This window comes from Coniophora puteana (genome assembly GCF_000271625.1).
Source record: "Coniophora puteana RWD-64-598 SS2 unplaced genomic scaffold CONPUscaffold_8, whole genome shotgun sequence".
NCBI lineage: Eukaryota > Fungi > Basidiomycota > Agaricomycetes > Boletales > Coniophoraceae > Coniophora > Coniophora puteana.
In genome coordinates, this window is record NW_006913060.1 from 505,974 (window position 1) to 533,223 (window position 27,250).

At 54.5% G+C, this 27,250-nt stretch overlaps 8 protein-coding genes and 1 non-coding gene across 9 annotated transcripts; 4 read left to right on the top strand and 5 right to left on the bottom strand.

The window, feature by feature from the left end:
* Nucleotides 1-228: 228 nt before the first annotated feature.
* Nucleotides 229-2,345, top strand: CONPUDRAFT_106218 (uncharacterized protein). Its single transcript, XM_007771799.1, has 10 exons — nt 229-488; nt 577-589; nt 670-793; nt 855-926; nt 984-1,121; nt 1,190-1,339; nt 1,416-1,641; nt 1,730-1,830; nt 1,894-1,972; nt 2,038-2,345. The coding sequence occupies exons 1-10, from the start codon at nt 420-422 to the stop codon at nt 2,221-2,223; spliced, it is 1,158 nt and encodes a 385-aa protein (XP_007769989.1). The 5' UTR covers nt 229-419; the 3' UTR covers nt 2,224-2,345.
* Nucleotides 2,346-2,628: 283 nt separating this feature from the next.
* CONPUDRAFT_166352 (uncharacterized protein) lies at nt 2,629-4,423 on the bottom strand (the record flags this gene model as incomplete). The annotated part of the gene is made up of 2 exons (XM_007771800.1): nt 4,372-4,423; nt 2,629-4,281 (listed from the first exon to the last, which is right to left on the bottom strand). Exon 2 carries the CDS (start codon nt 4,252-4,254, stop codon nt 2,629-2,631), a length of 1,626 nt encoding a protein of 541 aa, XP_007769990.1. The 5' UTR covers nt 4,255-4,281; nt 4,372-4,423.
* A 377-nt stretch (nt 4,424-4,800) lies between these two features.
* Nucleotides 4,801-6,034, bottom strand: CONPUDRAFT_155004 (uncharacterized protein; the record flags this gene model as incomplete). Its single annotated transcript, XM_007771801.1, has 2 exons — nt 4,801-5,109; nt 5,171-6,034. The coding sequence occupies 2 exons, from the start codon at nt 6,032-6,034 to the stop codon at nt 4,801-4,803; spliced, it is 1,173 nt and encodes a 390-aa protein (XP_007769991.1).
* Nucleotides 6,035-9,256: 3,222 nt separating this feature from the next.
* CONPUDRAFT_t74 lies at nt 9,257-9,377 on the bottom strand. The gene has a single exon. It is a non-coding gene; the product is annotated as a tRNA-Leu (tRNA).
* A 2,708-nt stretch (nt 9,378-12,085) lies between these two features.
* CONPUDRAFT_125974 (uncharacterized protein) lies at nt 12,086-14,763 on the top strand. The gene is made up of 4 exons (XM_007771802.1): nt 12,086-12,379; nt 12,442-12,689; nt 12,741-13,191; nt 13,253-14,763. Exons 1-4 carry the CDS (start codon nt 12,181-12,183, stop codon nt 14,158-14,160), a joined length of 1,806 nt encoding a protein of 601 aa, XP_007769992.1. The 5' UTR covers nt 12,086-12,180; the 3' UTR covers nt 14,161-14,763.
* Nucleotides 14,764-15,575: 812 nt separating this feature from the next.
* CONPUDRAFT_155006 (uncharacterized protein) lies at nt 15,576-16,695 on the top strand (the record flags this gene model as incomplete). The annotated part of the gene is made up of 3 exons (XM_007771803.1): nt 15,576-16,187; nt 16,236-16,586; nt 16,660-16,695. The coding sequence occupies 3 exons, from the start codon at nt 15,576-15,578 to the stop codon at nt 16,693-16,695; spliced, it is 999 nt and encodes a 332-aa protein (XP_007769993.1).
* A 4,397-nt stretch (nt 16,696-21,092) lies between these two features.
* On the bottom strand, nt 21,093-21,950 carry CONPUDRAFT_58596 (uncharacterized protein; the record flags this gene model as incomplete). The annotated part of the gene is made up of 2 exons (XM_007771580.1): nt 21,093-21,302; nt 21,810-21,950. Coding segments are annotated over 2 exons (351 nt in total), but the record flags the coding sequence as incomplete, so codon positions are not given.
* Nucleotides 21,951-23,462: 1,512 nt separating this feature from the next.
* Nucleotides 23,463-24,128, top strand: CONPUDRAFT_59017 (uncharacterized protein; the record flags this gene model as incomplete). Its single annotated transcript, XM_007771617.1, has 2 exons — nt 23,463-23,645; nt 23,694-24,128. Coding segments are annotated over 2 exons (618 nt in total), but the record flags the coding sequence as incomplete, so codon positions are not given.
* A 66-nt stretch (nt 24,129-24,194) lies between these two features.
* Nucleotides 24,195-27,159, bottom strand: CONPUDRAFT_58085 (uncharacterized protein; the record flags this gene model as incomplete). Its single annotated transcript, XM_007771541.1, has 9 exons — nt 24,195-24,387; nt 24,443-24,581; nt 24,618-24,848; nt 24,896-25,529; nt 25,580-25,725; nt 25,772-25,954; nt 26,013-26,201; nt 26,251-26,459; nt 26,507-27,159. Coding segments are annotated over 9 exons (2,577 nt in total), but the record flags the coding sequence as incomplete, so codon positions are not given.
* Between the last annotated feature and the right edge of the window lie 91 nt (nt 27,160-27,250).

The following is a 27,250-nucleotide window of genomic DNA, read 5'->3' on the forward strand; positions in this document are numbered from 1 at the left end:
AGTTGATAATCCGTAGAGGACGTTTGTACTGTACACTGCATATGTTTTCTTTGCATGCGTAATCATTCCATTGTTGCTGTTTGTCGTCATTGCCATGGTTGTGCAATGCGTGCAAGTGAGCACGCGCTCGGGGATAGATTCGAGTTGACCTTATTCGGCTGACATCACGGCAGCCCCGCCCGAGTGTTTGTCATCCCACACTCTCCCTCTCTACCATTATGGCCAGCGAGGACTCCCCCCTCCTTCCCCAGCCGCCTGCAGCTCGGAACTACGCGCGCGGCGACCCCAAGTTCTTCGAGGCCCAGGAGGAGCACCGCCGCGTCCGGGTCCGCTCCGCCGTCTGGCTCGCCCTCTCCATCCTCTTCGTCGCCGGCATCGTCTTCGCGTTCGCGGACCCGGGGTATCTGCGCGACTGGGGCATGGCGGGGCAGCTTCCGCGCCATCCGGACGCTGCGGCGGAGCATCTGTTGAGCGTTGCGCCTGTTATCGTGAGTGGGCTGGTTATTTGTTGCGAGTCGGGCGAGAGTCCGTTGACGTATATATGGGGGCTGATCGTGATGCTGCTTGTATGTGTAGGATGGACATATTGGTGCGTGTCGCTCTTTGTTGTTCGCTTGTCGGCACGTAGTGTGGAGGTGTTTGAAAGTTGACCCTTGCGCTGTCGTGCAGACCTGCCTGAAGTCATTCGCATGGCGTTCGCGAACAACCTCAGCGCGGTCAACATCGGTAAACCCTTCCCTATGCATGTCGACATTCCCCGCTTGCGCAAGGGCCGCGTCGGCGGGTTCTTCTGGTGAGCGGACTGGTGTGCGCAAGGACTGGTATACGAACTTTCCCTCTGACATCTGAGTTAGGTCTGTCTACGTCGACTGTCCGAACCCGGATATTGAGGGTGCGGATTTCCTGAACTCGACTTGGCGAGTCCGGTGCGTCTTATCTCATACCATCACACATGATGTTTGTTTCTGATAGGCGGCATCCAGAGACACGCTCGAGCAGATCGACGTTGCGACGGGTCTCATTGACAAGTACCCCGATACATTCGCGTTCGCGCTCACCTCGGGCGATGTCAAGGAGGCCATCTCCGAGGGAAAGATCGCCAGTCTACTTGGGGTCGAAGGGTATGTTACTCGAGGACTCTTCCTAATCTCGCTGCTCACGCGGTCACAAACCTGCTCCACGAACACAGCGCACACCAGATCGGCAACTCGATCCACGTCCTCAGGCAGTACCACCGCCTCGGCGTGCGCTACATGACTCTAACGCACATCTGCCACAACGCGTTCGCCGACTCGGGCGGCTTCCTCAAGCCGTTCGAGCCTCTCCACGGCGGACTCAGGTTAGCTCCAGATCCACATTTCATACGGATCGGGTGTCCCCCCAGCACCATATGAGCCTAACGCTGCGTTCTGCAGCCCCCTCGGATTCAAACTCGTCGAGGAAATGAACCGCCTCGGCGTCCTCGTCGACCTCTCGCACACCTCGGACGACACCGCGCGGCAGGCGCTCACGCACACCAAGGCGCCCGTCATCTGGTCGCACTCCTCCGCGCGCGCGGTGCACGATGTCGCGCGCAATGTCCCCGATGACATTCTCGAGATGATCGGGTTCGGACCGAACCAGACGGACGCTGTCGTTATGGTGCGTCTTTCGCGCTGATCTGGACTGACACTGAGCTGCGCTGCTGTAAAGGAGGGACGATGCTGATTCCGGTGGTTGGTGGTGACAGGTCAACTTTGCGCCTTACTTTGTCGCGCCTGACGGAGAAGCGACCCTGGAGGCGGTCGCTAACCACGTCGAGCACATTGCGCGTGTGGCTGGGAAAGAACAGTACGTCCAAGCTTATTCGCTGAGACGAAATGCGGTCGTATAGCTTACGAACAATGTCGATAGCGTCGGGATCGGCAGCGACTACGACGGCATCGGCGCGACCCCTGTAGGTCTAGAGGACGTCTCGAAGTACCCCGGCCTGGTGAGTCCCCTTTCTGCAAATATCATGCTCGGCAGCTAGGCACATGTTGACCCAACCGCCCCAAGATCGCCGAGCTCTACCGCCGCGGCTGGAACAAGTTCGAGCTCGCCGGTCTCACGGGCAAGAACTTCCTGCGCGTCTTCGAGGGTGCGGAACGCGCCGCGCGCCAGCTGCAGGCTGCCGGGGCGACGCCGGCGTACGATCTGTATTCTAAGCGGACGGATATTCCACCGGCCAGGACGGAACTTTGAGCGTACGGGCTTCCTCTTTTATGTGGCCCTTATTGGTTGATACCCGTCTGGATGACGGTTGGGCATCACTGTCTCCGATCTACTGTACATACTATGTTTTGTCGTGTTGAATCAGAACTTTCCACGTTCGCTTGTTTGCGTGAGCTTAAAAAAAAACTCCGACGACATCCACCTCGTCTTCTAGTCATCTCCGTGAGCCATAGTACTCGCTTCCTTGTCCGTCATCAAGGGCCTAGTGACTAGCACGTACCGTCCGTTCCCGAGCATGCTAGATATTTCTTGCTTGAGCCCTCTGAATACATCGCCCAGATTGGTCGCCATCTCGAAGTATTGGCGAACATCGAGTGCGGTAAAGTAAAAATGCTTCCGGTTATGCAATGATTATGAATCATTTACAGTTTGAGCTCATGCCGTACGACTGCTTCTGATCTTCAGCCAGTCATCCGTAGATATGCTGACAAAACTCTCGTCCAAATCCACTTCCAGTGCCTCCAGATCACAGAGCTTTGTCAGTATTTCCTGTGTGATATGATTGCACTTGTTCAAGACGAGTCTCTTCAGCCGGAACCCCTTTTTGGCGCGAGTAGCGAGACATGAGGAAAGACACGGCTGCGACATCCCGTCCCTGTTGAAGAAGTCGACGTTCACCAGCCAGAGCTCCTGTAGCTCCGTTACAGGTATACCGTCTTTATGGTGGGCAAGCGCAAGAACAAGGTCCCTTAGATCAGTATTGACCGTTTCGAGGACCAAGAGCGACGGCATTTCAGTAAGGAACTGGTGAATGTCGCCCGCTCGAAAAGCACAGCGATGTTCGTCCTCGATGGTGGCGTAGACAGGCTCCATGATACTTGCGAACACGACCGAGCGTAGGGAAAAGATTCTACAGAGAGCGGCCAGTACGCAGCGGTCTGGTGTGCCTCCGATTTCCAACCTGGAGGAGATGTAGAGATCGGGATCTGTTTCGTAGAGAGTTGACATTCGGACATCATTGTCGCGTTGTGGAGGAGCGCTAGGAAGCATGGGGATCTCGCCCTTGCGTAGCCAGGAAATCAAGCCAAGGGACTCAACCCTCTGGCGGTCCCAAGTAGCCAATACGTACGTCGACGGATGCTCTCCAAACTCAGATTGTCCCCCCGCACGGAGTGCGGAATAGTGATTTGGGAAGTCAAGCTGCACTGGAGAGGCAGCCGTGGGGGAAATGCTGGTAACCGGGATAAGTCGTTGGAGATGCTCAATGGTTCGATCAACATCATGCAAACCTCTCGAGGAGTCTTCAAGGCTAACCGAGAGGAGGGGCTGAGAAAGCTCAAGCATAGCGATGAAGTCAACACTGGGATGCAAAAGGCCATCGAGATGTATGTGCGTGAGATGAGGCAGACGTAATGGTTGACGGCTTGGGAGGTCGATGTTGGGGATACAGTCAAACAGGACGAGCTCCTCCAGAGACACCATATCTCCAAGGTACAGGTACAGGCTGGATTTCCCGAAAAGATCTATATTGCTGAGATGCAGTCTTTTCAAGTGAGTGGGACAGAACAGCATAGTGCTCATAGCATAACCAGCGTCATTCTCGAGCATGTGGTTCAAAACCAAGGTTTGGATGGACGGATGGGAGACATAACGAGAGCCGACGGCAGACTGCTGAGGTAGACAGAGACGGGATGACTCGTTCGGTTGGAAGTTACCTTCAGTAGTGCGCGCTTTTTTCAACCACCACGCGAAGAACGCAATGCATTCATCCCGCTTACTCCCGGCATAGGAGATGGTTAGAGGAGACGTGCCCGCACGACTAAGGATCTCTTTGGCCCAATCTGAGGATAGAAAGACAAAGTGACTCCATAGCGATGGACATCCGAGAGCGATAGCGCGCCACCTCTGACAGACATGCGTGACTTGTACCCAGTCTAGGAGGCAGCGAGGTTGGCACTTGTGGAAGTACCATGTGAGACCGTCTTGAGCATGAGCAAGCGTCGTGCAATCCTTGAAGATGAGGAGGAGGAGCTCGGCAGGAAGGGAACTGGCGACCATCATGGAAGAGGTTATGCTCGATTGAAGCAACTGGGAAAGAGGCATAGGGGAAATAAGACAGAGTCAGGTCCAATGAAATTGATGAAACGTGATGCTGAAGTAGCAAGGTAAAGGACTCACGTTTAGCTGAAATGTGTGCGATTCATGTAGATGCAAACCTTGGGATAGAGTGAAGGGAGGCCAAGGCGCAGGGTGGATGCGTTCAATGTGTTGATGACCGTTGACTCATGAGATTGAAGCTGAAGTGAGAGCGCCGCGCAGCACCAGCTTGTCGGACGACGGAACAGTTACCACCGATCTTTTTTTTTTCCTTTTTTTTGCGTTACCACCGATCCGGATGTGGGTTGTACTGCAAACACAGCAGAAACCAAAACATTCAACAGAAATCCATGCCGTCGAAGATAGGCACTATGTATTTTCTTGACCCTGATGATAATACACAAGAGCTACACACGACAATAACCCCTAAACGAAACTAATACCAACGGAAACCCTCGCAAAATTGTATGACCATTAATCTCCCTAAAACTCCTCGAGAGGTGTGCCCGCTTACGACCACTGCACGACAGCCATGTCTGTGTAATAGTCGCAGGAGCCCCAGCTGACGAGCGTCTTATCGGCGGTGGTGCCGTAGTACTCCCAGTGCATCTGGGGGAAGTCGGTCAGTTGGAGGCCACCCTTGCCAGCGCAGCCAGCGTTGAGCACGGGGTTGAACAGGACTGCCGGGTCAGAATACGGTCCGGTGATGTCGCCGGTGGTCGAGTACGAAATGTACTGGCTGAAGTCGGGGCCACCGCTGAAGGTGATGATGAACGTGTTGAAGCGGTCGACATAGCGGACGTCACAGCCGAAGAAGGTCTAAGAGGGTAGATACGTCAGTGCTAACGCCGCAGACCTAGCAATGAAATAAAATACGCACATTCTGGTTCGTGAGGTTGAGCGCATTGCCCCCCGCGTCGCTGTTGTAGGTCAGGGGCTGACCGGTGACCCAGCCGCCGTTGCCACCGTGCCAGTAGTCCCACGTCGTGATGTCCTCGCGGCTCGACCAGGGCACACGGGCAACCTTGAGCCCGGTGGTGTCACCCTCCCAAGCATAGAAGTGGGCATACCCGTCTTCGCCATACCCGCTCGTGATGGCGCGGCTGCCGTAGCCAGACTGGCCCTGCGTAACGTTGAACAGCACCGGAACGGTGCGCACGGTGGGGATCGGCTGGCCTTGGGAGTTGAGCGTGTCCGCGTCGGCGAACACGTTCATCTCGAACATAGTGTTGTACACGTAGTTGCCCTCGTTGGGATGCACGGGCCAGATGTTGATGGCGCCGGTGCTGTTACCGGGGATGGGGATTGCGGCGGTGTGGGGGGCGGGCGCGAAGCAGGCAGCGTTCATGTTACAGTCGACGTCTTCGGCCATGACGTTGATGACACCCCCACCGGTGCCCGAGTTGTCAGGAGTTCCGTGCCAGAAGTCGGGGCTAGAACCCTTGAAGTTCCCGATGATGGTGATCTGGCTGGGGTTGGTGGAATCGACGACGGCATAGCCGGTATGAGCAGAGGGAAAGTCGACCGAGCCATCTGCGTTGACCACAGACGGGTCTGAGAGCGTCAAGAGGTTCATGCCATTGATGTTGCCGCCGGCACCACCGTCAGAGATGAAGCCGCCAAAAGCGGGGTCTGTGGCTGCGGGAAGAACGGTGGCGAGGGTGCCGGTGGGAGCGACGACCTGGGCTTGAGCGCCCTGGATGAAGAGGGCAGCAAGTACAGCCGCAAAGAGTTTGGACCACATACAGAACGCGAAGACAGGAAAGGCGACGGACAATGGTGCAAGACCGGGGGCGGGAGTTGAGACGTTGACTCGGCTAGTACGATGCGTCGACGGGCTACATATATACCTGCGCAGAAATACTCATAAGTAGTCCAGGTCTTCGATGCTATGCAACAACCACATGATTCGTGCCAGCATGAACTGTCAAAGAACAGCCTTCGCGAGTGGTGACGGTGAACTCTTCATTAGTCTTCTACTCACATGTCAAACAAGATACAACTCCCTTGGTAAATCCTGCCCAGGTAAAGGTGAATAACCAGATCGTTTCAATGCCCTCGCCCTACTTAGTCAGGTACAGAAGCTGGTTGATAGATGTCGAGTAGCATGCGCTGGAAGCATGCAGCAGTCGACGACAGCTATCGTGAACGAGGGCAACAAGGTACCGCCGGGGAGGACGACGACGACGGATCACCACAAGTAGACGCCTAGCGATAAGTCATATGTCCGGCATTAGTTGCTTCGTTCCGGTAATCAGAGGATAACCATGTACGCTTCTGCGAGGCACCTCAGTGCCGAAAAGTGCAAAACATCCCATGGTAGCGTTATTCCCTAGATCCTTTCAGGAAAAGACGAGAACGAGAACAGGTAAAGTAGAATCGAAAAGAGTTGAAGCAGCGCGAGGTCAGGTGAAGACAGTTGGCAGTCTTACACGAACGTCAATCTCAGGGGTGATGATCTTTGGGCATTTGTATGACCTACCGAAGAAGTCGTTTCTAAACTGCGGAACCGCCAGCTCTGAGGTGATCGCTGGCGATCTTCGTGCCACCAGGCCAGTGGCCAAGGAAACCGTCGACGACATCTTTGAACAGCGAGGAATGACAGGGAATGACCTGAGATGACCTGGTATGGCATGATGGTAACTTGAAGGAACTGAGAACGGCTTCCGAATTTGCCGAATAGTACCGCGCGTGTCCTGTCAAAATCGACATGACGTGGTAGAAAATCCCACATTCTTGTTTCGTGCACAAACGACGTTAGAAGGGAGCGAAGGTCCAGATGGCGAAACGCACGAATAGAGCTTACGACGAGTGGGTGCAGCTAAAGTAGCTTGTACAGACCTGCACGAATGGGATGAGCAAGGATGACGATTTTACAGAACCTGCGAGCAGCCCAGTAATTTCCCGACACGTACACTCGCAGGCCTCGCTATCCGAGGTGTGAGTCTTCGAGATCCTTTACTGCTCCTCACCGCTATCTAAACTTCAATTTCTCCTGGCGCAATTCCGGTGTCCAACCACATCAATCAAGCAAGTTGCATTGGAAGCAGTGGGCAACTCTCCTATTGTCTTGTAAACCACCCGCAGGTCGCTATCCATGCGAGCGCGGGGGGCGGAAGCTTTTTTCTTCACGAACGAGTAAGAACTCTGTAAAAGCTCGGTGGATACGAGACGCAGAGGCTACGGGCCGCCGTGTCAACCCTTGTTAACCCGACCGGCAAGTGCCACTAGCAGCACGGACACCGAGCGTATGTAGTGCGGAGGCGCACGATGTCTTGTGATGTCCAAGGTCACCAACTTGACCCTCCCGTGCGCGTGATCTTTGACCGACGCTGTAAGTGCCAGACGCCAGACCCGTTCCAGTGGGCGTCTCATTGTTGAGGCACTAACCGACGTCATCAAAGAATGTAGAGTGGTTATTCGGACGAAATGCCGCTTAGGGGCAAATGTGAGGCTGGTCGGTGGTTTGATTTGGGTAAACTAGCGGGCTCTTCTTAGACGCAGATGAGGTAAAGGAGTCGAAGCAAAGCTCTTCAAGGTCAGCAAACAGCGACTTGCTCTTGGGACACGCTTCATTTGTGCATCCGAGATCTAAAATGCATATATTCAAGATAAGGTTGGCGCTTTGAACGACGAGTCAAAGTCAATACGTTACGCACCCAAAGTGTCTCCTTGCGGCGTGACGGATAGTCGTCATGGATGTTCCCTCGTACACACTACGCTCAGCAAGATAGACACCGACCGAAGCAAGTTAGACGTAGCATAGCCTGGCAAGGAAGTTGTTTAGCTCTTCTGAGGCAAATAAAAGCAAGCTGATAAGCATGCAAGGAATAGAAGCACGAACATATGAACGCGGCAATAGAAGAAGCCACCCTCTACACCTCGTGGAGTGACACATTACCTAGTAGGTACTCAAGTACCCACCTCGAAGCTCCGGTGAGACCAGAGCGCACATTGGGGAACTCAACTATGCTCCACGAGCGCGTTGAACCACTGTCACGCCTGGAATGAACCAGTCCGCAGCACACTGACCACTGGAGAAGCAGAGATTCGACCCCCGGCGCCTACGTCCGCGGCGTCAGCCGTGATTAGCCCATTGGACCGATAGGCCAGTTGTCGTAGCTGAGAACGCCGCGCTCTCAGCATCAGAGCGCATAAGAACCAAACTGGCATGGTGACGAGAGACCCGGACGGTCCTTCCCCACACGAACGTGCACCAAAGAACAGCCTGAGCCAAAAGTTGGGGCAAAGACAAGAACGTTGATCCATGGATAGCTCCGAGCGCGCCGGACGTTCCACTAGCAATTCCAGTTTCCCGAAGAACTTGTTTGGTTCACTAGCAAGCACACAGGTTGACAGCAACGTAAACAGGTTCGCGAGGCTCTTCGGGGCAATGAACCAGGCACAGTCACGCTCAGCGGGAGCGATTCGGCCCCGGACGACGCGAGAGCGCAAACATGTGGAGGTTACCAACCGGGCGCAGTAGCACGGAGGTGCTTCCAATGCGGGGTAGCACGAGGATGAATGCGGGGTACCGTGATGTTCTAAATTTGCTGCCTAGCAGTGCCTAGTCCGAAATCCAAGGTCATCAGAGACGGGCTCAAGTCTTCTCGGGCTCATGAATGCATAGTGAATGCCGAGATGAGCAAGTACGATATGAACAACTGGGACGCCAAGCCTGCACATGACGGAAATGTCGACGTCAGTCTAAGCAAAAAGGTTGAAACGATGCGGCAGGATCTTCAGGACATGCTAGACCACTTCAGACCGCCTGTCGCCTTCAGTTCCACAGACTTGATCTTGTGCTTCGGGAACGTGGTTGTAATTCGACCGACATCAAAATGGGTGACGAACAAGGAGCCTAGTTCTGAAATGGCCTTCTGGAGTAATTTGCTCCAAGACGCGTCACTAGCAGCAGCCGGCCCTGAACCAAGTTACTTGTGGAAATCAAAAAATCAAAAAGATGTGATGAGAGTGGGATTCGAACCCACGCCCTTTCGGACCAGATTGCCTCAGAGAGTGCAAGATGTGTTCGCAATGCGAACTGATCCTTAGTCTGGCGCCTTAGACCGCTCGGCCATCTCACCAGTTGAAAGGGGGTCGTACATGCTCATATTGAACCTCTTGGTGTTCATGACCGTCCCAGACAACCACTCGAGGTAGGTGCACGAACCACGCGTTGCAGTCGCACAGTAGCAGGGTGTGTGCGATAGTTGGACGGATTGTCAGCTGTGGAAGAGCCTGGCTGGTGGGTCAATAATGACGCACAACCTGATGGCAGTTGTACCCTCTAGGAGAACTGACTTAGCTCATACCCCTTCCAGACATTACTCCTGTCGACACCGACTCAACCTTGAAGCCAAACGACGTCGTCGAGTTTAATAGGTAACGGATCAAAAGGTGGAGGTTACGAAATAGCACCTGGCCCCGCAAGGACTAGACTTCCTTCGTTGGTCTACACGTCCGGGGATGCCTAGCATTTTGATGAAATACGACGAATCTCGAACGGGGATCGCAACGAGAGTGTCACGTCCTGTGCGTTGGCGAGATGAGCTGGTTCATATAGAAAACGAGTATGCTGTTCAGCACTGTACACAACGGCTAATCCAAGCATTGGACAGCGTTATCCCGAGGGCGGTGTGAACGCCGTCTTGGTAGTCCCCGAGGAGAAAGGAACCCCGGCCTGCGAAGGCAGCAGCTTGGCGGCAGCCCTCCCGTAGGTGGCGAGCCAATCGTGCATGGTGCCGCATGGTGCTGCGAATCGACCTAAGAAGCACCACAACTAGAGTCTGAGAGAGTGCGACGGCCTGAAGCATCGCAGTGAACGTTACCTTGCAGCCACGAGCACAAAGATAGCCGCCACAGCTCAGCTAGCCATGGCCGCCAGGCGTTCGGCCGACACTTGTCACATTAGTGTGTGACACTTTACTCAGCTCCCGGCTGCGGTCTTTCGTCCGAAGCGTGTCAGACCGTCAGACTGGTGAGTGCGGGGAAAGCCGATCTTGCAAGATGCCGACCACTTGCCGCCCCCACTTTCTGCAGATCCGCACATTCCCCCGCATCGCGAAGCATCTCGAAGCCCCATCTGATGTCAGATATAGGTCAGCATCTCAACATGACACACGTCACGGCTACGTCTTACGCGATATCACTTCATCGAATGAACGTTGAAACGTTGATGCTTGCGGGTCTGATGACTGCGCATGACGGAACAAGTGCGGGAGGCGAGAGGCAGCCTGAGGCAGCAGGAGGCAACGTTGGTGATAGTTCATTTACTGCATCAAGGTTCACGGCAAGGCGTCAGAGCGATTTGGGCAATGTAGTAGGCAAAATGACGGCGTAGAAGTAATAGGCACTGGCAGCACGCACGATCGCCTTTATCGATGAGCACGAAAGGCGGGACTCGCGGTGGCGAAGGGTGGCGAACACCGCGATAACGGGCCTCGAAGCTGAACGTGCCTTGTCGAGAAGCCTACGGATCGTCAGTCGGCGTTTCGGATGCATTTCGAAGTACACGTACCGGTACGATGAGCCGCAAATATCAAATCGCACGCCGTATGCGCGATGAGATGGGTAAAACAAGGCAGAATGAGGTGCTGATGAGGCACAGATTCATGTCGGACATGGATTCGAACGCGTCGCGCTGCAGTCTTCTGCGAGTGAGAGTACTTATGAGGGTAAACGCTGGTTGGTGCACTTCTTGCTATTTCGGATCTTGGGACAGAACCACCGTGAATCTCATCAGGTCCTCGTTCGTTGAGTGAATGGTCGCGAATATATAGTGCGTGTGGCGGACGTGCGCAGTGAAATGCGATAAGAGAGAATGCGCAAGGCCAGGGGCTAGTGCGCCCTTGTGACACTGAATCCGCTGTTGAGTTGCCCCTTGCTGACCCAGTCTGGAGCCCTTTTGTCTTCCTCCTGTCCCCGAACTTACGGGGTTCTGCCCTGAGATAGACGAAGGTTTCGGTGCTTTGATCTCGCGATAGCTGACTCGCGTAAACGCGTCAACCGCGTTGGAAGTGCCTCTAGGATGCGTTAAGGTCTACGCCATAGAGAGTTCAATAACGGTCGAGCGTCTGCACGCGGGAAGCTCCGAGACATTAGTTCGAGCCCTCAGCGCTGTCTCAGAGCACGGTCTAGGTTAGTGCTACTGCGGATAGGGCAAGGAATGGACGCCGAGCGCGGATGATGTTATTGACACTGCACTCGTGCGGTTTATTATTGGAGGACTGGCGGTCGTGATGGTCAGATGAACAAGGGCCCCGCGTGAGTCAGGGGAATGTACAATAGAATTGATCAGAGGTCGTGTACAGGTTGCCTGTGATATGGTGCTTCTGAGCTTCCGGAAGATGTAGAAATTTGTTCCCAGATGTAGTACGAGTGTCCTGTGTCAGCACACGAGGAGGCATGAGGGGAAGTTCTTGGGGTTCACTTCTTTTGGATATGTTCTGCGGGACAGGACCGCTTGTTGATTTTCCCGTTACGGCCGAGGACTGTTCGAGAAGCTTGACGATGCGCAAGATGAATTGGATGATAAGCTATGATAAGTAACACTTGACGGGGGGATGACGTTAGATGCGGGGGGTGATATTGAGAGAGTGGGCTGGATTTCTCGGAAGTTATGTCAAGAATTACGTTCTGAACCGAGCTGATGCGGCGGCTGGGCCGGTGAGTCACATGTGACAGGAGGGGTCACGGTTCTCGATCACGAAGCTTGGCTTCCCCGCATATTTATCCACTCCGCTAGCCGTTCTTCTTCTCCCTCCCCTCCACAATCAACTAACGTTTGTCCCCCAGCAATCCGTCCATTTTCTTTCTCCCCTCCATCCATCCCTCTGTTCTCCGATTTTCTCTTTTTCTCTATCAACTCAACTATCGCATGATTTCGCTATGAAGGCACATCGCTCTTCATCCCCTTCCCGGATCCTCAAAGCCGCCTCGATACCCAGAACCGCTACCTCAAGGTCTCGGTCAACTTCTCCATCTGCCGCTTTCCGCAAGTTTGCAACTGCAGTCAGCATCCCTTCCCCTCAGTACCTCTCCATTCGCCCGCCCAACACCCCCGCAGCTCCAGCTGTTCCATCACCACGTGCGTAGCCATCGACTAGCTGCATTTTTCATCGCATGCTTATCTCTTCCTCCCCCTTCTAGTGTTCACCTATGGTAACACGTCACCCGTGAATGAGGACCTCTTCCGTTATACGTCAGGTCGATGGCTCTACAATGAGGCAGAACAAATGGCTCAACGCTACGTCAAGTTCGATGTGGCTGCGCTCCACCAAGTCATCGCCTCCGCTACCGGTTCGCACGTGGTGTCGATGGAAAAGAAGGAGGGCTTGTTCAATAAGTCGTTCATGGTCAAGCTTGCGAATGGAAAGCAGGTTGCAGCGCGCATCAAGGTGCGCACAATAAATTTTAACGGCGCTTCTCATCAGCTCATCCCACCCTAGAACCCCATCGCCGGTCCTGCGCATTTAATGACCTCGAGTGAGGTCGCCTCGATGGATTTCGTCAGAAACCATCTTGGAATTCCAGCCCCCAAGGTGCTTGCATGGAACTCTAAAGCGGAGTCCAGCCCGGTTGGGGCCGAGTACATCATCATGGAGACCGCCAAGGGAGTGGAGCTTGGCAGCGTCTGGCGGACGATGGACTCCAAGCAGAAGAAGAATGTCGTCACATCCCTCGCCGCGCTCGAGCAGAACATGCTCAACGCCAAGTTCTCCCAGTATGGCAGTCTCTACTACAAGAATGATCTCCCTGAGATGAGTCGCGCCCGTGGCAAGCTCCTCGCGTCTGGCTCTCGCAGCTTCGGCAACACCGAGAAGTTCACAATCGGGCCGATTGCTTCCCGGAACTTCTACGAGGACGAGCGTGGGGCGATGAACCTCAACCGTGGACCATGTAAGCCTCTCATCTGTCACTTGCTCCATCGACCGCAATGCTTATCAATTCTCCTTTTCAGGGTCTACTCCCGAGGAGTACCTCAATTCGCTTGCCCTTCGCGAGGAGGCATGGATTTCCAAATTCGCCAAGCCCAACATCCACGACGACCCTTTCCGCAACGTGTCCGGACCCCAGCATCAGGAGGAGCACCTTCGTGCTCTTGAGCAGTACCGTTCCATTGTTCCCGCTCTTGTACCCTCGTCCAAGAAAGTCCTTTCGTCGACTCTGTGGCACCCTGATCTGAACCCCGGAAACGTTTTCGTCTCTGACGACGAGGAGCGCCGGGTCGTCGGTGTCATTGACTGGCAAGGCTGCTGGGCTGGCCCTGCTTACCTCCAGATGAGCGCTCCATCCTTCCTGTACGCCGGTGACGTCGATTCTGGCCTCGAGTTCCCCAAGCTCCCGGAGGGCTACGAGACCATGAGCGCCGACGGGCAATCTTTCGCTCGCGAGCACCACCGCGCCAAGATGCTGTACAAGCTATACGAGATCAAGCAGTTGTACCCTTACAGGATCGACCAGCGCGAGACGCGCACTATGCCCGTGCGCGCGGCCGGCCGCACGTGGAAGGACGGTGTCCTCCCGCTCCGCCTCGCACTGCTCGATGTCTTCGCGCAGTGGCACGAACTCTCAACACCGGACGTGCCGTGCCCTCTCCGCTTCACGCGCGACGAGGTCCGCCAGCTGAAGGAGCAGCGCGACCGCTACCTCGATTGGCACGACCTACTCGAGGACATGCGCGCGACGTTCGGCCTGCGCCTCTACGGATGGGTCTCACCGGACGAGTACCCGTCCAAGCGCGCGCTGCTTGAGGGCACGCGGAGTCGCCTCCCAGTCTCGCTCACGAGCGAGCTCGATGCCGTTTTGCCCGAGGACTGGTGGCCCTTCCGCGACACCGTTCCCTCGGCTATCGCCATGGCTGCGTAGACGGCGCTTCTTCTTATTTGCTAAATTTTGGGCCTCGTGGATTTTTGGCACTAGACTTCTTTTCCTCCCTTGACTTATTATTTATCCTATCCTTCTTCCCTTGTCCGTCTTCCTCTGCCCGCAATATCACCCCACCATCGTCACCCTCGCACCGCATCGCCTTTCAACTCCATCGGCACCGCCTCTTGTAATCCTTGAACAACATCGCCTTTATCATCCACACTCCATCCTCATCGTCATCTTACACATTCTGCGCATGATCTCTTTTTCTTCTCTTTCTTGATCTCGATTGTGTTGGGTGGCGGGGATACGGACCAGCTTTTCTTTTTTCTTTCATATATAGACGAAATCACATACTACGTACATGCATACGTATACGTTAGATCCATGGATAATCCAGACACAATTGTCGACAGCCAACTTGTAGATCCCTATAGAGTTTTTCTTCTTCACATGCACATACAACCCCCTTTTTTCCGCACCTTTTCTGATGTCTGATTAACTCCTCGTCTGCGGGATTTTTGGTTAGATTTGGGTCCTTGTTCACTGTAAATAGCCTCCCCATTTTTCTTTTATCCCCCTCCTTTTCCATATCACTCTACCCACGCCTAAACTCGGTGCGGATTGGAATTTTCTTTCGCAACACCCTTTTTCTTTCCTGACCCCTTTTACTGACTCCCCCTTTTATTTGACTCAACGTTGCTTGTCTTCACAGTTTAGACGCTCATTGTACGATAGATGCTTTCACGACAGTTGTTAGTATGTTGGTGGTACTGTGGGCTGGTGTAGATAGTTTTTGTGTGTCGCAGCCGGCGCCAAGTCCGGAGTCTGTGCTTTGTTGGATGCGGAGCTGCGATTGGTCTTGTTCGGATAGTCGTACGTTTCGTGTTTCTGTTTTGCATGGGCTGGCGCTGGCACAGCGTAAAGACGCGGATTATGACGGGGGAATAATGAAGGCGTAATCATCAAATATACCTTGATTATGCTCGTGATATGACTAAGATGTGACATTTGGAACAATGATGGATAATGACGAGTTAAACTACTGTTATGCCACGAATAAGCCTACCATTATAACGCCAATATGCCAGAGTTAAGCCTGGCAGGATATGCCCGCAATATCAGCTTCTTTTTCCGCTCGTTTGATCAGCGCGCCGCGCGCCGTGCCGATTGGTGCGCGCCCGCTTCGCGCGTCGCAATCGTAGCTTACAACGAACACGAATCACACTGAGGTTCGATTGAAGTAACACAGAAGCACTTAGGCATCGATTAGAGCAAAGAAAACTATGTAAGAACAGGTGAACTCGCGCTCGGGCGAGCATAAAGTATCGAGATGTTGCGAGCGGTCGTCCTTGTTGATCCATCATGTCGTCCCCTCCTGCGTAGGAGAGCGAGGCGCTCTATAGCAACACAGAATGTCGTCGGCTCAACCATCTGCGTTTGACTATACGACCATTGGTCCAGGGAACTTCACAGAGGCCTTGAATCACCCGGGTCTAATTTCGGACTGGGACTTCAACAGTTTATCATCAGCACTCGACTCTAACGGCAGCATTTCGAGCCCGGGAGACGCACATACCTCTGGCGCGAGTAGCTTTGTCATCACGACACCCGCCGGACTTGGGGCTCAGAACTCCAGAGCAAGCAATGCTCGGCCTCCAGTCTCCAAGAGTACGATCAGCGCGCCAGGGTCGGGTGCTGCGATGCTCACCAAGATTATGAAGCTCGAGAGTGGGATGACGGCTATGCGGGGTGAGGTTAGCAGCCTTCGCCAAGGTCTTCTAAGCCTGCAAAACAGTGTACAGAACGCGCTCGATGCGCTGAGGGCAAACCACGAGGCTGGGATGGAACTGACGATGCAGGTTGTTGAGGAAAAGGTCGAGGCTGCCTTGAGCGCGAGCAGGAAAGGAGGAGAGAGGGAGCAAGAAGTGGGCGGTGATGCAGGAGATGGAAACGAAGCGGACACAGAAGACGACGACGATGACGACGACGAGGTTAGTCACAAGGTGTCGGAACCTGTGATGCTTGTGAGTACGCCCATGACAGTGTCGAATCTAGCTGATCAGTTATGCAAGGCGATAACTCGAAAAGCTTACGAGATCCTGATGGATGTCCCAATGCTCACTGCTGCCCACCTGCCTGCTTGGCCCGTCGATGACAGCGAATGGCCTTTTGCTGACGATGAAGATGACTTTGGCAGTGCTCTGGAGGTCGAGGAGGATGGCAACAAGAAGAGGGTTCGCCTCCTGCGTTTCCGCTGGGACGAGATGTGTGTTAGGAACCGGAGGTTCGCGTCCACCGCGTCACGGTTAGTGCCATCGGCAGAAGCACTACCGAAGCGTCAGTATGGAATGCTGGTGAGATATACTCGAACCAGCGTTCCTCGTCTCTCTTCCCTCACTCGTTATGCACCACACCGAGTGAGGGTAAGCACGCTCTCGTCTACGATACATGACCACGACGCTTACATTGCTCTGTACCTAGTCTCACATATCATAGGTACAGAATACACTCGTTATGCACCACACCGAGTGAGGTCTCACATATCATAGGTTTTAAAAGGTTATGAGCCCCTTGCGTTTCCTTTGACCGAGACCTGGTGCTGGAGTCCCTGCTTGTGCAGGTTCTGTTTTTTTTGTGCTACTATGTCTTCTCGTCGCGGTCGCGATACTCCCCATAGCGGTTCTTCCATGGACTTGACGTCTGTCTACAATAGCAGCCCTTATCTGCCCTTAGTCTCTGTCCCCCATCCCACCTCTTCTCGTCCCCCTCGAGGACCTCTCTCCAGTATCTCGTCTCGTCGCCCTCGCCGCCCTACCTCTCGCAGTTCGTACCGCACCGCCGACGCGGGTTCTGACGACTCCGGGGATTCCCCACCTCCCGTTGTTCGACCCAAGCGCCCAACGCGCCCTCGGCGTACTCGTTCTCGCACGCGTCGGGCACCTTCTCCCGCCCCTCGTATGCCGTCTCCTGCACCTCGCGAGTCTTTCCCCGCTCGTCAGACACCTCCTCATTTCTTTGACACTGTCGCTCCCTCTGCCTCGCGTGACCACGTTCGCACCAGTCTCTTCGACACTTGTCAACCGCTTTTTGCTCCCGTTGACCCTCTCCCTTCGTCGCAGACTCAGCTTCCCCAACAGCCTCTCCCCCAGCCCGATATGCATTCCAATCCTCTCGCTCCACAACAGCCTCCCCAACAGCAGACTTCTTTCCCTCCGCATCAATTTCCGCAGCAGCATTTCTTTCCCTATGCACAATTCCCCTTCAACCCGTATTCCATGCCTTATTCCGCATTTGCATACCAACATCCTGTTCCGCCGGCTCCCCATTACACTACTGCGCCCGCGCCCGGCCTTGCCGCAGCTCCTGCGCCTGCGCCGGCCCCAGCACCTGCACCTGCACCTGCACCCGCGCCTGCGCCCGCTCCTGCCCCAGCAGGAACGTTCGCCTCCGCGGTGCCTGCGCCCCTTGGGGTTTTGCCTCGCGGCGTCGGCCCTCGTGCCTACCTTCTGCCTCCGCGGCCCGGGAAACTGCACAATATCAAGATCGAGCTTCACCATGCTGCTGCTATACCGGTGCTCGATCGCTCTAAGGGGAATTGGCTGGCCTTCAGCGTTGCATTCCAGAACTTTCTTCGTATGCATAACCTCGACGGCTTCTTTGATGGCCTCTACCCCGTGCCTGACGACTCCATGTCGTACGACGACGCCGTCGTTTGGGGACAGCTTAACAACGCTATTTTTGGTTTGCTCATGGAGAAACTCGCGCCCGAGGAGCGCCAGTACATTGCATCGGAGGAGACTTGCATTTCAGCCTATTCGATCCTCCGGGATCGTCATGAGAAGCTGGCTCCACTCATGGAGGTCGAGCTCTGGCAAAAGCTCTTCAGTACGTTCTTCGCTCGGAGTGAGCGCCTCGACTCCACGGTCAAGTGGATTCGAGAGACCTGCCATTCCCTCTTGCTGATGGGTTCTCTCACCGAAGAGAAACTCATGGCTATCACTCTGATGAACGCGCTGACCCGCGACTTTGGTCACATCAAGCACGATGTTGCGACACTGCTCTCTGACGTCGAGTCACAGGCTGACTTCTCTGTCGCCCTGACCCGCATACTCCGTCGCATTGAGACGGAGCAGAGTGCGCTCGACATCGATCGTCGCGATCCCGAGGCCGCTCTTGCTGCTCGCATGTCTGGTGGTCGTCCTCTTCCTCCCTGCCGGACTTGCGGGGGACGCCATCCTACTGACCGATGCTGGCAGCCAGGCGGCGCTCTCGAAGGTCGCCGGCCCGAAGCGTCCGACCCACGTCGTCCTCGGACGTTTGCCCCCTCTTCTACGAGGGCAAACGCTTCCCCTCGAAAACTCTACTTTTTCGACGACGCGTCCCAGACCTTCATGCCCGAGCCTTCCGACGATTCTGCCCTCGTCTCTGAGTATGCCGCCGTTGCCGCCGAGCAGCTCACTGACGAACAGATCGCTGCCGTTGATGTCGACGCTAACGTCCACGAGCACCAGTCGTACTTCCTCAATTCTGAGGAACTACGTGCCTCTGTTGACTGGGCTTCTTTGTCCTCGACACCCTCGACTGCCTTCCTAGCGTCCACTGCCCTCAACCAGCGCACGGCCACTGTTGTTGATCCTGACGTCGTCCCTTTCTACCTGGACTCCGGAGCGTCCGCGCACATATCCAGCGACGCCTCTGACTTCTACCAGCTCTCGCGCATCACTCCGCGCGAAGTCCACGGCGTCGGGGGGACACGGATCCACGCTGAGGGCATTGGGACCATTCGCCTTTCTTTTGGCAAAGGTCTTCACGTCGACCTCGACAACGTGCTGTACATTCCGGCAGCATCTGTTCGACTGGTCTCTGTCTCGTCGCTCGCTCGCTCGTCCAAATTCAAGTCTACCTTCGATGACGCTAATTGCCTCATCCGCAATCCTAGCGGCGCCATCGTCATGCGTGGCTCGCTCACTCGCACAAACCTCTATCGTCTTCTCGGATCACGTCCTCTTGCTCTGCATGTATTCCTCGCCTCTCGGGTCCCCTCTCTGCTGACCTGGCACCGTCGTCTAGGTCACGCCAGCTACCAGTCGATCATTGACTTGGTACGCGGTCGTATGGCGACAGGGTTATTGATTGACCTCTCCGAACTGCCACCGAAATGCGACCACTGTATTCTGGGGAAACAGACGCGTTCGAGTGTGCCGAAAGTTCGTGAAGGCGCCAGAGCTACTAGACGGTTAGGACGAGTGCATGTAGACTTGATGGATAACTCGAGTAGCCCGTCATCTCGCGGTCATCTGTACATTATGAACATTGTCGACGATTTCAGCCGCTTTTCTTGGTCCATCCCACTTCGCTCTAAGGCTGACGCCTTTCCGGCACTGCGCGACTGGGAACGCGCAGTGTCGCTTGAGACTGGACTGACCGTTGGCGTATTCTGCTTCGACAATGGCGAACTCAAAAGTACCGACCTGCGCGAGTGGCTAGCTACGAGGGGCACCCAGGTACAGTTCACAGCGCCGTACACTTCAGCTCAGAACGGCCTTGTCGAGCGCTATCACCGCACCGTCATGGGACGCGCTCGGGCCATGCGTATCGCCTGCGGACTTCCTCCCCGCTTCTGGGACGAGTTCGTCTTGACTGCGACGTATCTCGCTGTGCGCACACCCTGTCGTGCTGTCCAGGGTAAGACGCCGTTCGAACTTTGGCACGGTCACAAGCCCGATCTCTCGAATCTTCGAGAGATTGGCTCTCGAGCTTTTGTCCTAGCTCAACCGCATAACCCCAAAGTTCAAGCTCGTTCCATCGAATGCGTCCTCGTTGGCTACGCTGTTGACTCCAAGGCGTACAGATGCTACCACAAAGCCACCGGTCGCATGATCACGTCCTATCACGTCTCGTTCATTGAATCGCATGATGACGAACGATTCGTACGTAGTCCTTCGTCTGTTCCAACTTTGTCTACTGCCCCCTCCCCTGCTCCCATCGAGCCTACTGCCACTAGCTCTGACTCCGTTGACAATTGTTCGGCGAGTCGTCCTGCGCCACGACCTTCTTCTTCTGCGCCTCCGACGCCGCCTCTTCCTCGTCGCTCCTCTCGTGTGTCGAAACCATCTGAGAAAGTCGCACCGGTTCGTCACCTCGACTGGCGGCAACGTTTCGATCGTGTTCTGGGGGACATCCACGCACACCACTCTGCTCTCGCCTTCCCCATGATCTCCGTCGACTCTAACTATCGCGATCCTCTGACTGTCAAAGAGGCTCTCGCGTCCGAGTTCGGCGCGCAATGGGACGGCGCGCTTCTTGAGGAGTTCGCCGGTTTTCGTGCTAAAGGTGTCTTCCGCCTCGTGCCCGAATCCTCGGTCCCTCCTGACAAGACCATCATGAGTGGTAAGGCGGTCTTCAAACTCAAAATGAACGAGCTAGGAACACCCGAACGCTTCAAAGCGCGGTGGGTTTGCCGTGGGTTCGAGGCCATTTACGGCCACGACTACACCCGCACCACTTCGCCCACTGCCCGTCTTGAGTCTTTCCGCATCCTACTTAACCTTGCCGCCGCTTTTGACCTCGAGTGCGAGCAGATTGACGTCAAAACTGCCTACCTATACGGCGATCTCGAGCCAGAGGAATACTGCTACATGTATCAACCCAAAGGCTACGAGGAACCCAACTCCGCGGGCATGGTCTGGCAGGTTGAGAAAGGACTCTACGGTATGAAGCAGGGGGGACGCGTCTGGAACAAGACCATGCACAAGGCTCTGACTGACTGGGGCTACACTCGCCTGTCTTGCGAGCATTGCGTCTACTACCGACGCGAGGGCTCTTCTTTCACAGCTTTAGCTGTCCACGTCGACGATTTCGCCGTCGCCGGGAAGACGCAGGCTGACATTGATCGTCTCAAGGCGAAGATGAAAACGCTGTGGGAGATTTCAGAGCTCGGACCCGTCAAGTTCTGCGTCGGTATTGGGATCCAACGCGACCGCGCTCGTCGGACTGTCTCGCTCTCGCAGACCGCCCTCATCGATAAAGTGCTCGCCCAATTCAACATGACGAATGCGAACCCTGTCGACACCCCGATGGAATCTGACATCGTCTCCAAGATTCGCCGTACTCCCCATTCTGCCATGGATCCTTCCGTGCTAGCCGAAGTCAGCAAACTCCCTTATCGCTCGCTCGTGGGTTCTCTCAACTACATTGCTGTTGGCACTCGACCGGATCTCTCCTTCGTCGTCCAGTGGCTGAGCCAGTACCTTGATGCCTATAGCCACGAACATTGGGCTGTCGCCAAGCGTGTTCTACGCTATCTTCGCGGTACTCGAGACTTATCGCTCACCCTTGGCGGCTTCCGTCCTTTCGAGCTCTCAGCCTGGTCTGACTCTAACTACGCAGCTTGCCCCGACACTCGCCGTTCCGTCACTGGTTACTGCACGACACTCGGTGGCGGCTGCGTCACTTGGTCCTCTCGCAAACAACCTATAGTCACCGGTTCTACATGCGAGGCCGAGTATGTCGCTGCTAACGGCGCCGTTAAGGAAGTCATGTGGATTCGGAACCTCTTAGCTGGCCTAGGCCTTCCTCGCTCCGGCCCTTCGTCCGTCTGGTGCGATAATCGCTCCGCTGTCCACACGGCCGAAGACCCGTACAACTTCGCCGCCACGAAGCATATCGACGTTCGCTATCATTTCATCCGCGAACGCGTCGAAGACAACACGATTCGACTCCTCGATATTCCTTTGGCCGACAATGTTGCGGACATCTTCACGAAGCCGCTTCCTCGCCCAGCCTTCATGAAGCTTCGTCGCGACCTTGTGTTAACTCCGTGCCTGCCCGGAAGTATGCGGGACGTTCGAGCTAAGCTCCACTAGGGATACCGTGTCCCGGAACGCTAGCGTAAGGACTCGGAGGGCGAGCGTAGGGTAAGTAGTCGACGGTAGCGACGCGGAGGGGATGGGAACGATACCGGAGGACCGGCGTGTAAGGAGCGAAGGTGACGTAGGCACCGGAGGTTGACGGGAGGGTACCGAAGTACGAAGCAAGGAAAGACTTGAAGATAGATGAAGACACAAGTATCGCGGAAGACACTTGGAGTAGGAATTGGCGGAAAGGACTTAGAGGCGAAGAGGAGTAGAGGGCAGAAGTAAGTCGATATTCATACTGAGGAATACAGGCTAAACTATACGAGTATTTATACTACTGCTCCGGAGTCGGAGGTAATGTACGATGAGTAAGGAACGTGCGGAAGGAACGGATCGTTAGTAAGTAAACATGAGATAAAACGTCGGATGCAATATCGTAGCAACTGCGGAATGATAGGAACGTCAAGAAGTGTCAAAAGTAGACAGGTAGCAACGAGACTAGTAGAAAAGGAGGTAATAAGGAACGACACCTGTCAAACATGAAGCGAGGAATAGTAGCGAGGTGGCTGTGTGGATCGGAATGTCGCCGTAGGGACCGGAGCGGGACCGGAGCGTGACACCTTGGCCTGCAGTGACTCAAGACGTGCGGGGGGATGTAGGGCTCAGGAGGAGCATGTGGGGGTGTGGATGGATAAGGAGGAGTGGTAGAAGGGATCAGGGAGTGGTTTCGCGGTGAGGAGGAGTGTTAGGAACCGGAGGTTCGCGTCCACCGCGTCACGGTTAGTGCCATCGGCAGAAGCACTACCGAAGCGTCAGTATGGAATGCTGGTGAGATATACTCGAACCAGCGTTCCTCGTCTCTCTTCCCTCACTCGTTATGCACCACACCGAGTGAGGGTAAGCACGCTCTCGTCTACGATACATGACCACGACGCTTACATTGCTCTGTACCTAGTCTCACATATCATAGGTACAGAATACACTCGTTATGCACCACACCGAGTGAGGTCTCACATATCATAGGTTTTAACAATGTGGGAGCATGCGGACAACTTCAAAGGTATCAAACAACTCACCCGCTGGATCAAACAGACCGGCCCAACCGTCTCTCCCGATGCAGCGGCATCTATCGACTCTGTCAGCAAAGCAGCGCTGCAGGACTTCGTCACAAAGAAATTCAAGGCCCTCGTAAAGGTCCTTCGCCAGGCCCGTCGTGACATGAAGAAACCAGCTTCGTCGGCAACAGCGGTCAGCGCTACGAACCTGGCTGACGCAGCAGGGAACGGGGGAAATACAGATGGTGAAGGAGGGGACGCACCACCACCACTGCCTCAGTCCGAAGCACGGCCGGGACCGTTGAAAGCTAGCACCCGTCAGAGTCGTCAAAAAGGGGTACGTATTCACGTACCTTTCCGTCGAGATGATACGCTAAAAAACTGTTAGAAACTCGCAGTACGCCTGAGGAAGTTTGGCGCCTTACCGCAAGATTCGCCGTGGAAACACGACAAGTTCCTGCAGGTGCTGCGTTATCAGTTGATGTCGGACGATGAGGACGGGTGGGATGCTGAGAAGGGAAAGAAGACGAACCATTTTGTGTCCCGTGCACCGGTGTATCGATCTAAATTAGTGAGTTAGTTTGACAGCGCGTGAACCATTACTGACCGGCATCTGAAGTTGAATGACTTCTTAGCTGCTGTCGACACAATCCCTGACCCCAATGGGAAACCAAGCTACGTACTGCGTGTTCGAGGAGAACCAAAAGAGCAAGAAGTGCCCGTGATAACTGACATATCCTCCCGGACGCGACGCTGGATGGTGGACATGGAGTGGTTGAGCCAGCCAGAGAACAAGAAGTGGGATGTTGAGTCGAGGATCACCGGGAATGGTAAGGTATGGGGCGATGATGACGATCCAGAGGAGCTGAGAGACAAAAAGAGGAAGGTGAAGGCAGAGAAGAAGGACGGCCGAGAAAAGAAGAGGGCGAGGGCTGGTGCGTTGGATGTAAAGGGGAAAAAAGCGAGAGTGGGGACCAAGAAGAAGGATGCGCCTAAAGTGGGCACATCGAAGTCAGCTGCTGCCATTGACGTGGCAAGCTCTGACGAGGACTGACCATAGCATCGTAGCAAGTCTTCTAATCAAAAAAGTCTTCGGGTTCTGTCCCTGCCTAGACAACTGTTAGTAGTTCTTGCAATTGAAACAAGGTTCTTGGCACACATGATCGAATGAAACTGCTGCAACGAGTGGGCGCCGTAGCTCTCGGAGTGTAAAAGGGATGAGGCCGATCGAACACTGGATAGCAGATGAAGGAAAGACCTCCAGGGAACTAAACTCGTCTGCATAACAGACATGGATACCGAGTATAGATGAACTTGAATTGTAGACAGTTAATTAGCACAAGGCAAGGAATGAATACGAAGACTTACAACATTGACCATGGGAACATAGGTATGCGGTCATCGGAGTAGAGGCGCTGAACGACTGCGCATACATGTGGAAGTTTGTCGCCCACACCCACCACAAAAAGCGAGTGGATACGAACGGGGACACGGGAAGACTCGCTATCTGAAACAAAGGCGTACACGTCAGACTGAGTCCGACGATTTGATGTGCATCCATAACGGATGCCGTCCTTGCGAATATAGGTCAGTGAGCGAGCAACCCTCCCAGAAACAAAGGGTGTGGTCCCAGCATCGCTGCTGCGATCGCTGACGAGGTTGAGATCAGGCCATAAGGCTCGGCAGTACGCCAGAAGGAGGCGGTACATCTGCGGTGGATCATATCGGCGCAAGTCGACGAACTTGGCTGCGCGGCTGGGTAAACGAACATTGTCTACAAACATTGAGTGTGAATAAGAATGAACCAAAGTAAAAACTCACCCTCGGAAGTCTCACTCTGATAAAACGCGATCTCCGTCATCATTGCGCCGCGGTTGCGAGCCTGAGTCTTGATCATGTTGTCGAGGGTTCTTCGTTCAACGTCGTGAGCCTCGGGTGGAAGATTCAGCAGATACTCATAGATAAGGTGAGTTTGAACCCACGCTCGCATGAGCGTGAGTTCCATCTGCCCGCCGTCATGTCCATTGTGCTTGACGCGTTCCAACATGCCGTTGAAACGCTCAAAAGCAAAAAGCCACCAGGAGTAGACGGGGCCGAAGTGTTTCACCATCTCGGACGTGTGCATTGAAGCGTGGTGGTTGGGCCGAAGGGGGATGTCAAGCGCAATACAGCGTTGGCAGTACTGGGCGAGAAACTCTTGCGCAGTTTGAGCCTGGTGCATCGATATCTCCCGTGATGAGAAAATGCGCACAGCGGCGCATAGAAGGAGAATGGCATCATATAGTTGATGCCGATCGCGAGAGAAGCCAGGGTCATCAGTGTTGGGAGGGAGAGGTGGTGGAGCGCTTGGGATTTCGTCATTCTCATCGCGCCATGCCCACCACAAGAGCACCGGAGTGATTGTGATAAGACGACGCCATTCATCTGCTTTTTTGAGCGAGTGGTTCTCGCCTAGCTAAAATAGAGGTTAAACATGATCTGGGAGTGATTATAATTGACACTTACATTCTTCGGGAGACGGGTGATGTGGCTAGGCCACAAAATCGAGTTAATTAGAGTCTCGAATCGGGACTTGGCTGACTCTGATCCCCCAATCCCCGTCATCAGCTGACCGTTGAAGATGACAACGTCAAACAGATGAGGGACAATGCCTGCGAAAAGGGATTAAAAAGTAAAGGCGTGCATAAAAGCACTCACCAAGGTATACAGCGTGCATGAAGTCCAAGGCTGTCTTCGTCTTGGGAAGCCAGCCCGGAAGAGCGTCGAGAATAACAAAGCGTTTACCATAGTCATCGAGAAGTTGGGCTTGACGTGCTAGTGGTGCATCCCGTGCATAGAAGGCCTGCCGGAGGAGCTTATAGTCCTCCTTGGGGCGAGTAGCTGCAGCGCCGTTGAGGTTAATTCTTGGACAACTGTAACCAAATCACAAGATACTCACAGCTGTCGTATCCTGACGGCTTGTTGAAATCCGTGACATTGGCATCGCATGACACGCACGGGTGCATGTCATGTGAATGAGAAGCCGTGCCATTGGTCTTGTGAGATGCGGGCATATCACAGTCAAGGCACGCCAAGTCGGCGTGGACATCGGCGAGCTGATCCTCGCTGTAGACAGCCATTTTGACACCTGACAATGCGAGTGGATGGAGATCAGTGATTACCATTAGACATGAGACACAGAGTGATACCGTTACGAAGGATTGAGATCTCCTTCGTGCACGGCTCCATGCAGTGACTGATTTGCCGGACATCAGGCTCTTTGGGGCCTGGCATGACACTGGCGCATATGACGTTGGATTGAAGGAATCGGTGCTCGCGGGGAAGGTTGTTGATGGCAATGTACATAGCTCCCGTCGAATGCGGCCGGTTTTCGAGGACACCCATCCTAAAATAAAATAAAATTAGCAATGACCGCGCATGTCTGAGCCGTACCAATCAATATTGCAGGTGAGATGAAGCCCGTATCGGTGCGACGTTAGCTTTGGAGCCGTGTCGTGGTCATCTTCGGGGCGATCGCGAACATGGCCGTGTTCACCAACTTCCCGGACTGTATGCGTGTTGAGTTCATGCCAAAGCGAGCCGTCGTGCATGTCTCGCATGACGAAGTGCTCATCGACGTCTCTGTCAGGTACATCAGCTCTGCTGTCTCGTATCATGCGAGCAAACCCAGGACGCATGAACATGCGTCGCAATGACGCAATGATCGACACTTGAGGGTGAAGCTTGAACGGTTTGCGAATGTGTTTACATCGAGCATTGATAAAGTCCTCGTATATAACACCCGAGCAGCCGTCGACAGAGCAAACAGGAGACATCAGAGTCTGGAGATCGGTCGGGTGGTAATGCTTCCAGCAGTCGGGGCATACCGCATATTTGATGATGTATTGGTCGGGGTCAATGCCGAGACGCTGCTTGGCACTCTTGAGGGTTCGAACAGGGCGCGGGTGATCCGGTAGAGGTCGAATGATAGACGCGTTGTCGAGCATTGCCGACAACAGATCTGATGCATCCGCGACCGAGACCTTACTGAAGACGTTGGCAAGCACAGCTCTGAGGTACGCATTTCGAACTTCTGGGCGTTCTTTGAATGCCCGAGGTAACAGGGTTGGCTCTTCATCTGGTTCATCGTCATCGTCGTCTAGATTAATCGCTGTTTCTCCAGGTACGCATACACCA

Coding starts and splice junctions, on each gene's coding strand:
- CONPUDRAFT_106218 (XM_007771799.1), top strand. CDS start 420: ATGGCGGGGCAGCTTCCGCGCCATCCGGACGCTGCGGCGGAGCATCTG. Junction 1,340..1,415: donor CCTCTCCACGGCGGACTCAG/GTTAGCTCCAGA, acceptor TGCGTTCTGCAG/CCCCCTCGGATTCAAACTCG. Junction 1,642..1,729: donor AGACGGACGCTGTCGTTATG/GTGCGTCTTTCG, acceptor TGGTGGTGACAG/GTCAACTTTGCGCCTTACTT.
- CONPUDRAFT_125974 (XM_007771802.1), top strand. CDS start 12,181: ATGAAGGCACATCGCTCTTCATCCCCTTCCCGGATCCTCAAAGCCGCC. Junction 12,380..12,441: donor TCCAGCTGTTCCATCACCAC/GTGCGTAGCCAT, acceptor TCCCCCTTCTAG/TGTTCACCTATGGTAACACG. Junction 13,192..13,252: donor GAACCTCAACCGTGGACCAT/GTAAGCCTCTCA, acceptor TCTCCTTTTCAG/GGTCTACTCCCGAGGAGTAC.